This window comes from Apaloderma vittatum, unplaced genomic scaffold (assembly GCF_000703405.1).
Source record: "Apaloderma vittatum isolate BGI_N311 unplaced genomic scaffold, ASM70340v1 scaffold36226, whole genome shotgun sequence".
Lineage (NCBI taxonomy): Eukaryota > Metazoa > Chordata > Aves > Trogoniformes > Trogonidae > Apaloderma > Apaloderma vittatum.
Genome location: NW_009722870.1, coordinates 1 through 9,186, shown reverse-complemented (window position 1 = coordinate 9,186; position 9,186 = coordinate 1). Strand labels below are relative to the sequence as shown.

Genomic DNA, 9,186 nt, shown 5'->3' with positions numbered 1-9,186 from the left:
AAAGCGTAGGGGAAAGTGAATAGGAGCAACGACTTGTCAGGTGTGTCATTGCGTAACCTTTACTGTCACGGAGAGCGTGTTGGGTTGACTGTCTGCTGGAATTCTCATTCCGGAGCAGTCTTCTTTTTACATATTAAAGTTTCCTCAGCTGGTAGCTGGAGCCTGTTGGTCAGTTCCACTCGGCCATCTGTCTGCCCTGTGACTCATTTGGGAAACAGATTCTGCTTTTATGATTGCTTCAGCTTTAATCTCTGTCTCTCCAACATTTGCAGCGGGGGCTGGGGGATAAAGGCGAATGCCTTCGCACATAGTGTTAGGCTTAGGAATGGCTTCGGCCGCCTGCTCTGCTGGCATCGTGTTGCAGATGACCCAGCTGATACCCATGTTTGTGCTGCTTGGTTTACACCTTGCAGAGTAAAAGGCTCCCTGTTCCAGTTCTGGCAGCCACACGCTTAACCTTGTCCTTAACCCGTACAGGCCAGGGTTACACCTCTGCCTGGAGTGGTTCTTTAACAGGTTAGAAAAAGTAATCTGGTGCAAGAACGCTCTCCAATGAGAGAGAGGATCTTGCTGCATCCTGGAAGTCCTACTCAGTCACCTTTCTTCAACTTAACACCCAAATGTCTCTGATTACCCGGTTTTCTTACACCCCCCAAACCTTAGCGTTTCTTTGCATAACAAGAGGGTTGGGCGAGGTGACCCACAGAAGTCCCTCGAACGTCCGCCACTCTGTGATTCTGTGTGCACAGGACAGCAAGCAGGAAGGCAGCAACGGGGAAGACAGGAACAAGTGTTGTCCCATCTGCAACATGACGTTTTCCTCTCCGGCTGTGGCAACATCTCACTACTTGGGCAAGACTCATGCCAAGAACATGAAACAGCAGTCCCCAAAAGTGGAAGGTACGACTGTCTGTAGCGATTTCATCTGGTTCTGAGAGGCTGTTCAAGCCATAAAAAATTGAGAGGTTCAGTGAACCTCAAGTGTAAGTTCTTGCGAGGACATGCATACTCTTTACTGTGAAACCACTTCAGCCAGCAGTGCATCTCCAGAGATTTGGCCTCTCTCAGCAGGGTGCTGGGTGGGCTGGCGTTGGCAAAAAGTTGCATGGGGTTTTTTTGTTTTGCCTTGTGCCAGAGAAATGGAGCTTGCAGCAGTGCTGTCTGCATCCCTGTGTGCAGGGACCAGGAGAGAGCTGCTCTTCAGGGAGCGAGTGTTAATCCTGTCGCAGGATACCGTGCTCACCAAAAGTTTACAGGGACCAAAGTGAAACTTTTTACAGACCTCTGGTGAAACTCCCAATGTGGCAGATTTGTCAGGGCAACTTGACTGCGGAGATGTAGCCTCTGAGGGTCAGGGACTTGTAAGCAGCAGGTAGCTGGGGAGTGGGAGAGCGTAGCTGGGAAGCATCAGAATGTGCTTGTCCTGATCTTGTGCTTTTCCCACAGCACCTGCTGTTGGCTGCTCGTGATGGGATGCAGCCCAGGCAGACCCTGGGTGGGGAGGGAGACCCCCTGTCCGGGGTGGGGGGGGGCAGCCAGGAGCCTGGGGTGCTATAGCTGGTCAGGATGGAGGGAAAACACCGGCTCCGAATGCACCTGGAGATGGCAGCTTGTGCCAGTGGTGAGCTGGGATCTTCCAGGCAGAAACAGGATTCACCACGTCAGACCTAGTCCTGTTTGTGCTATTTCTCGTGGCTTCAGTTCAGAATCAAGTCCTGCAGCCACACGGAGTTTCCAGAAACCCGCTTGCCTTTGCTGCACAGAGGCTTGTACCCATGTTCCAGCTGGGTGATGGAAATAGTAGGTGGAAACTCATTCATGTCCAGTGTTTCCTGAATGCAGCCATGCTTGTGTTCAGGAGAAATATGGAATCGTGTTGGGAGTTTTTGTAAGTCCGAGAACTTTTCTGACCTACTCGGACTTGTCTTACCAAATGCATTTCAATTCTGCAGCATTAAGGGAGGAGGGAGGAGCAATGTGAATTTAGATCTCTCACATTCTGTCTAGATTTGGGGTTTAAGTGTAGTGGGTTATTTTTTTTAATGTGCGTTTTGGGGATAAAAAGTGACTGGGTTTTTACCTCTGAGTTCTGTGACTGACCAAGAGTTTGGATTCACCCTACAGAAGTGGTTCCCCCCCAGAAACATCCTGCTGCCCTCCCCACCTCTACAGTGTCTTCTAACGAAGAGAACAAGGACATTACTGACCCAGACAAGTTCTGTAGCCTCTGCCATGCCACTTTCAACAACCCCCTTATGGCAAAACAACATTATGTAGGCAAGAAGCACAGAAAGCAAGAGACCAAACACAAGCTGATGGCGCACTATGGCCGAACCTCTGATGCACCAGCATCGTCCTTCGTGGGTGAGTTCTCCGCAGGCAGGCTAATAAACAGCTTAAGGGCAGGGTGGGAGAGTGACAGTTTGTGTCTGACAGGTCTTCGGATGAGAGAATCTGTATGGAGGGAACAGGGGAGAATTGCTTGTGATGAGGATCTTGATTATACACAAGATTGATTTGGTTGATGTTGTAACCCCCTGGCAGCAAGAGAGGTTTTAGACTGTAGCTACTCGTGACAGGCTTTGGGTTGTGTTTTGCAATGTCGTCTAATCGGGGACGTGTACTTTTTATTCTCTGTGCAGATAATCCAGGGATTTTGGCCAGTACTGTTTCTAGCTAGGTGATTGCCTCCAAAATGGAAAGATAAAAGTGGCATTTGAAGCTTAAAAGGAGTCTTCGGAGGGGATGAGCCAAAGGTAGAAGAAATAGGTTTAGCTGCACCTGCTGCTTCAAAGCACATGAAAGCCAGAGAGATTTCTCCCTGAATGCCTTTCTGCCTCTGTGTGGGCTTTTCCATCTGGTGAACTAATGCAACTCTCTCTGGAGCAAGCAGGAGTGTGGAGGGGGAAAAAAAGGGCTATTAAGGAGGAACTTTACGCAGACAGTTAAAACTCATTTGTTTTATGATCTGCTGCTTATGAGCACTTGTACATGATGAAAGCCCTTGGAGTCCAGTGAAAGCATTAGGAGCACACAGTAAACTCCCTTGTTCCTCCCAGCAGCCTTCTGTTGGACCAGGAAGTCTAGTACCTGCTGGATGCTTGAGGTAAATAACAAGCAGACAAATCATCTTAAAATCTTCTTCAAGGGCTTCTTTCTCACCGTAAAAACCCAGAGAAGCAGAAGATTAATTATTCTAATTCTTTGCAGGCCACCTTTAGATACCGGTAGCAGTTATGAGAAATGAGGCTCAATTATCTAAGTAATATTCTCTCCCACGTTGCGTAGCCATGTGGGAGATGGAAAAGGTGCTTGGTATCCAGCATTACCCATCTGCTCTTTACCTAATTAGCGATATCTGATGAATGATTCCACTTCAGTGTGACTCAGGCGCTGCCAGTGGCAGGAGCCCCGGTCCAGGCGGGCTGGGGGGGGGGGCAGTGCCCTGGCCTGTGTGACTGATGTCTCCCATGAAGTGCTGGTGGAACCAGAGCACCTGCAGACACAACTCTGTGGCAGTCGGGCTGTTCAAGCGACATTTCCAAGTCCGGGCTGTAACCAGGAGCAGTTTGGGTGTGACGGGCTGTGGTCAGGGATGTTTCTCCTGCTCTCTTTGTCTGTCTCCGTGTGCTAACAGCTGTGCCTGTCCCTGTGTTTCTCTCTGCCGAGATCTGGCTGGCAGCAGGTAAAGGTGTGTTCTTCACAGTTCAATGCTGAGGTGTTTGCTTAAAGTTCCTCTAGGATCTGCTGGCTTGGGGTGCAGGAGTGCAGTTTAGACAGCTTTATACATGCCTGTTTGCTGGATTTGCAACAGAGAGATCTTGACCTCGCAGACCTGAGGGCTATAACAGCTCCTCTGGCCTTCCCCACCCAGGTCCAGCTCTGTTTTGAGAGTTGGATGTCCCACTAGAGTCTGGAATCTCTCTTGAGGTGCAGCAGCGGGATGGGGAAATGTCTTCCTCACCATGCATTGTGCTCCTCGCTCAGTGATTGTGCTGCTCTGCACCCCTGGGATGAGTCCCCACTTTCAAAACCTTAAGGACATGTTTTCTTTGCAAGGCTCCCAGGCAGAGCCCTTCGCCAGCAAACTGGAACTCAGGAGTGCTTCATGTCTTGAGGACAACTGCCAGGATTTCCCCCTGTTAGGGACTGCTGTGCTGCCTGTTTGGTATCTGTGACCTCCTGAACTTTCATTCCAGCTGGAGTTGTCATGTTACACAAAACCATTGATCTGTCTAGTACAGCTATTGTTGGAAACTTTTTTTTTGCGGTTAACTGATATGCTGACTGTAGCCAGGATAGAGCTTAATATTCTCAGTTGGCACCTCAGCAAGGCTTAGCAGAATGCTACATTGTGGAACTGGACATTGTGTGTAATCTCCTCTGGCTGCTTTTTTAATTGAAACACTACAAGCTTACGAATTGTCTCCCTTATTTTCTGTTATGAGATGTACAGATCCAGAAGAAGTGGGGATCTGGGAGAGAAATGGAGCTGCAGAGACAGTGTAACGCCAGGATCGTTGTCCTAATGCTGAGACTTTTAGCATGTCTGATACTCTGAACTGTTTATAGGAAATGTGTCTTTGTTTTCATAGATAAACCAACCCTTGTTCTGACCGGGAAAGCTTTTCTGGCTTAGTGATTCCCTCGCAGTGACTGGCTGATGCATGGTGGGGTAGTGGGATTCTACGGCCTCCACGACTGGTCAGGCTATTGACTTGCTCTTTGTCTCTGTTTAGCAGTTGTTTAACACAGCGTGTGATTGATTATCTCACTTGTTTCTACCTCGGGCACCAAGTTGCTGGCTAGCTGTGTGTGCTAACGCTGATGTCTGTTTCAGCTGGGAAGGGGTACCCCTGCAGCACGTGTAACATAGTCCTGAACTCCATAGAGCAGTACCAAGCTCACATCAGTGGCTTCAAACACAAGAATCAGTAAGTAATGTTCCTGTCTAAGTATGTTTCCAGCCTCGCCGTTCAGATGGATGGCTTAAGTAGAACTTAAAATGCGCTTTTGAACGTGTATTTCCAGCTGACTCACAAGCAGAACAACAGGGTTTGTGCAAGCCTGCTCTGTTTGTCCTGAAGCAGATTCACTTCAGCGGCTCCCTCTGCAGACAGCTCTGGGATGCTGCTGAAGTAGAAAGACCCTGCAGTTGCTTTTGGTTCTTCAGAGCTCAGCTCGGAGTGGACTTTTGCAGTGAGCGCATCCAGCCTGACACCCATTAAACACCGTTTCTCTAACAACTGATATTTAAATTTAAAGACTGGCTCAGTGAGATCTGCTTGGCATTCTAATTTCTCTTGGGGTTGCTTGTCTTAAGATTTGGCACATAGTCAGCATGTTCCAGAAATGTAGACTGTATTCCTGAACTTGCTCTCACAGCTGGTGATTTAAATAATGGCATCCCCCACATATATTATTACTTAAAACGAAGGGAAAAAAAAGAAGAAATTAGGCTGCCAGATGATTAATACCAAAAATAGTTGTTCTGGGCACTGTCAAAAGTTCAGATCTCTAATTTCAAAGCCTTCATTAAAAGAGGCTCAGTAATGAGCCTGGGTTGAGTAGAGAGCTTCTTAGAGGAAAGAGGTATTAGCAGACCCTACCTGAAGTGAGTACAGACACCCAGCCCAGTTTCCCAGGGAGGACAGGAGGAGAGCTGGGATGTCTTGTTGCCTGTCTGTGGAGCAGCAGCCCCGTGGCCCCTTGGCTCTCTGGAGTACTTGGCTGGAAGGCACACGCTCCATCCGTCATCCCAGGAGAGTTTCAGCTCTTCAGTGACACAACCAGATCAGTGGATAGCAAGTATGCATTTCCAGAAAAAGAATATTAAGGATGTTCCCAACACACACTCGTAAATGTTCCCTTTAAGGACGTGGATGTTGTCTGAGCTTTTGCAGCCTTTCAGAAAGCCGATTCTGGATTCAGACATTCAGTCCAGTTCCAGGCCAGCTTATGCAGTCTGAGGAGAGCCAGGACAATTGTTTTGTAACGGGAGCTCTTTAGCAGTCCTTGAGCTGCACAGTAGCTGATTCTGCCATGCTGAAAGGGTCTGTTTACACACATGCATGGAGGGCAAGGATGCACTTGGAAGCTTTTCTGGCAGGTTATTGACTTGGCTGCAGTAGGCTTTTGCTCCCCTCACAGCCATGCCTGCTGAGCAGTGATTGCGGCTGGCAGATTTCAGAGCGCTTCTGACATTGTCTCCTTTTTTTCCCTCCTCTTCTTTTTCCCTTCCATGTCCAGGATGCCAGGAGCAGCGCCGGTTGTTGGACCGTTCCCACCACAGCAATATGTCCGGGAAGAGGCAACTGCCCCAGGAGGCTACAGTTATTTCAGCCAAGACTTCTAGAGCAAGTTGCAGCACTGTTCTTGGAGTTGTTGGTGGCCCAAGAACACACATCCTTTGCCAGCCCACAATGGTTTCATTATCCCTCTGGATAAGCAAAGCCCTGCCCTCCTGTATGCACCCGTTGAGCAGAACAGGGACTGAATCTGTCAGGAAAAGGATCCAGCTGGAAGAGACTTGCTAGACAGCAAATACTTCACTCCCTTAGAGTAGTTTTCATTGTGTAATTGCTTCCCGTGAAGGTGGGTGCGGTGTGAGAGGAAGTGTGTATCTGGTACAAGGAGGGTTTCACAGCAGGCTGGTAGTGGCCGCCTCCTCTCCCACCAGAGCAAACAGTGGATTCCTGCGCCTGGAGGGCCAGTGTCCTGGGCTCAGAAGTGGCTTTTGCAGGAGGAGAACTCCCAGACCGTGACGAGCAGCACTTAGGGACATGGTGCAGGTTGCGTGGTTTGGTGCAGTCCTAAAGCAGGGAATACCAGCAGTGCGACATCTCTTGCCGTGCCTCCTCCGGTTGGGTTTGTGTGCAGAATTTCACGAGCCGCTGATTGTCGTCCAAGCCTTTGGCTGTTGCGCAGCCGTTGGTTCTGGAGGTAGGTTGTCTGGGTTTGTCTAAGAAGTAGTTATAATTTCTGGTGTGCAAACTGCTGCTGGTGGGAGTGGAGGGCTGTGAGAGGGGTTGGAGCTCCTGGCTCTCCAGACAGCTCGGCCACCAGCTCTGAGGATTTCCACGTGGAAGGAAGTAACCATTTAGCCTGGTTTCCTATGGAAACAGGTGTACGTGATCATTCACCGTGTGTGTCTTTACCCCCCTGTGACTTAAACCAATCTCAGCCAGTCTTGGCAGCGGTGGAGATCTCCCGAGATCTGAATGCAATCAGCAGGGGAAGGTAGAGCAGGGTGAGTTCATGCCTAATTTTGTTGGGGTCTGCATGGAAATGCAGCATTTTCCCTACTGCCACAAAAATACTCTGGGGAAGGAAGGTTTTAAGGGAAAAGAGAGGGAATAAATCTACATGCAGCAAAAAAATGTAGCATAACTCGGTCAAATCGTTAGCTGCCTAAAAAACTACAAATCCTTCGGAAACCTTCCTTCATTAGACACTACTTGCCCAACCCTTCCTTTCAAATTTCTTACACATTTGTACCATCCTGGAAAAGGGATGTTCTCTGTTTCAAATCCAGAAATTAAGACTGATGGTCTCTTCATGGTGCTAATGTACTAGATATGTTAGAAAAGGCCTGGGAAGGAAGGACAGGCATCTGAGACTGCTGAGTGTTTTGGACAAGTTCTTTAGATGTTTTGCCTTAAGCTAAGGCACTGCCTGTTCCCTGCTAGCCCACCACAAGAGCCATGTGCGTTGGGCTGGCCTCGCGTCTGGTGCCAGTGCTCTGAGTCGGGCACCCTGCGGCTTTGTCCCAGCGTCAGTGTCTCTGTGGGGCTGAGACTTTGCTAGTCCATGGCAAACATCCTGCTGGTTTTCTTCCACGGGGGCAGAAGGAAGTGGATGTGGCCCCTCCGAGGATTTCCCTGGCTGGTGAGGCTGGCAGGAGCCTGGGTGACGGACGCAGGCACCCCACGCTGCCGGGGTGGGCTCAGCTGAGGTGCTGCCTCAGGTTTCGTGGCTCGGCAGCTGCTGGAGGGCAGTCTGGGGCCCTTGGCTTCCAGTGCTGTGTGCCAGGGGAGCAGCTGACACCTTCATGGGGCTGAGAGCCGGGCTGGAGATGCACTTCAAAAATCCAGTGTGTCCACTGGTCAGGTTACGCGAGGAGAGAGTGAGCTGGTTGCTAATCTCAGTGAGTACCTTCCCTTCCCCACTTCAGGATGTGCATGAGTTTTGTTTTTCCTCACACTGCGTGGAATCTGCCATCTTCCCTTAGGACAGGCTCCTGCTGGTCTGGGTTTGCCTTCCTAATGTTTTCCAGTCGTGCTGCACTGCTGAGGTCCGACTTTGGTCTCCTACGACAGAGGGAGTCCTTTTAAACTTTGCGAGCTGATCAATGAGCAGAAAATTGCGATGAACTGAAGGAAGCGTTGTGCACCTGGGAGCCCTGGATGGCCTCCAACTCCGATCTCCGTTGCTTCGCTCTCATCCCATGGTACCAGGGCAGGTGCCTGCTAGATGTGCTGTGCATCGACACCAAGAGGGATCCATTTCCAGTGCTGCCCAGTCCGGTGTGTCACTTCTGTCTGTGTACTGACAGTTTTGCCTTCCCCTGTACACAGTGTTTATGTATCTGCTGTTTCCCTAAGGTGAAGCTCTCCAAATAGAGTGTTTATTACTACTTTGGGGTGCCGTCTCTCTGCTAGAGCCTTTGGGCTTTTGCCATGCTTCAAAGCGAAGAACAGGATGCAGACACCTTTGAAATATTTGGGAGGGGCGGGAGACTTGTGTTCCCATCCGCCCTCCTCGAGGCCTCACTCTGATCCCACGGCACCCTGAGGTCCGGACAAACCTGCTCAGTGCCTTCCTCAGTGCTGCCCTGGCAAGTCTGGCCTCCAGCATGCCACAGTCACCAAAACAGGACAGTGTGGGCTGGGAGACTGCCGGCGCTCGGCTGATGCGGAAACCATCTGGGGCTGCCGCAGGATGCCAGGCTGTCCCTGGCACTGCTGTGGCACCATCACAGCAAGCATGCTCGGCTGCTGTCATCCGAGGGTGGCTGACTCTTGCTAGGGCCACCTTGGGTCTCTGGAACGGCCTGTCCTGCTCAGTGGGGCTACAGCAGAGCTTGGGGACCAGCATTGTTGGGATTAGTGCGGGGCCTTGTGCTGCCGTCAGCTGTGTGGGTAGTGCTGCGAGGGATGGGCTGAGTCCACCTCCCGCAGTGCTGGG

The 9,186-nt window shown here is 50.3% G+C and overlaps 1 protein-coding gene across 1 annotated transcript; it reads left to right on the top strand.

Annotated features, from left to right (window-relative positions):
- Window positions 1-747: 747 nt before the first annotated feature.
- LOC104269483 (zinc finger protein 346-like) lies at window positions 748-6,564 on the top strand. Its single transcript, XM_009871912.1, has 4 exons — window positions 748-900; window positions 2,125-2,364; window positions 4,841-4,934; window positions 6,250-6,564. The coding sequence occupies exons 1-4, from the start codon at window positions 810-812 to the stop codon at window positions 6,353-6,355; spliced, it is 531 nt and encodes a 176-aa protein (XP_009870214.1). The 5' UTR covers window positions 748-809; the 3' UTR covers window positions 6,356-6,564.
- Window positions 6,565-9,186: the final 2,622 nt, after the last annotated feature.

Coding starts and splice junctions, on each gene's coding strand:
- LOC104269483 (XM_009871912.1), top strand. CDS start 810: ATGACGTTTTCCTCTCCGGCTGTGGCAACATCTCACTACTTGGGCAAG. Junction 901..2,124: donor GCAGTCCCCAAAAGTGGAAG/GTACGACTGTCT, acceptor TTCACCCTACAG/AAGTGGTTCCCCCCCAGAAA. Junction 4,935..6,249: donor GGCTTCAAACACAAGAATCA/GTAAGTAATGTT, acceptor TTCCATGTCCAG/GATGCCAGGAGCAGCGCCGG.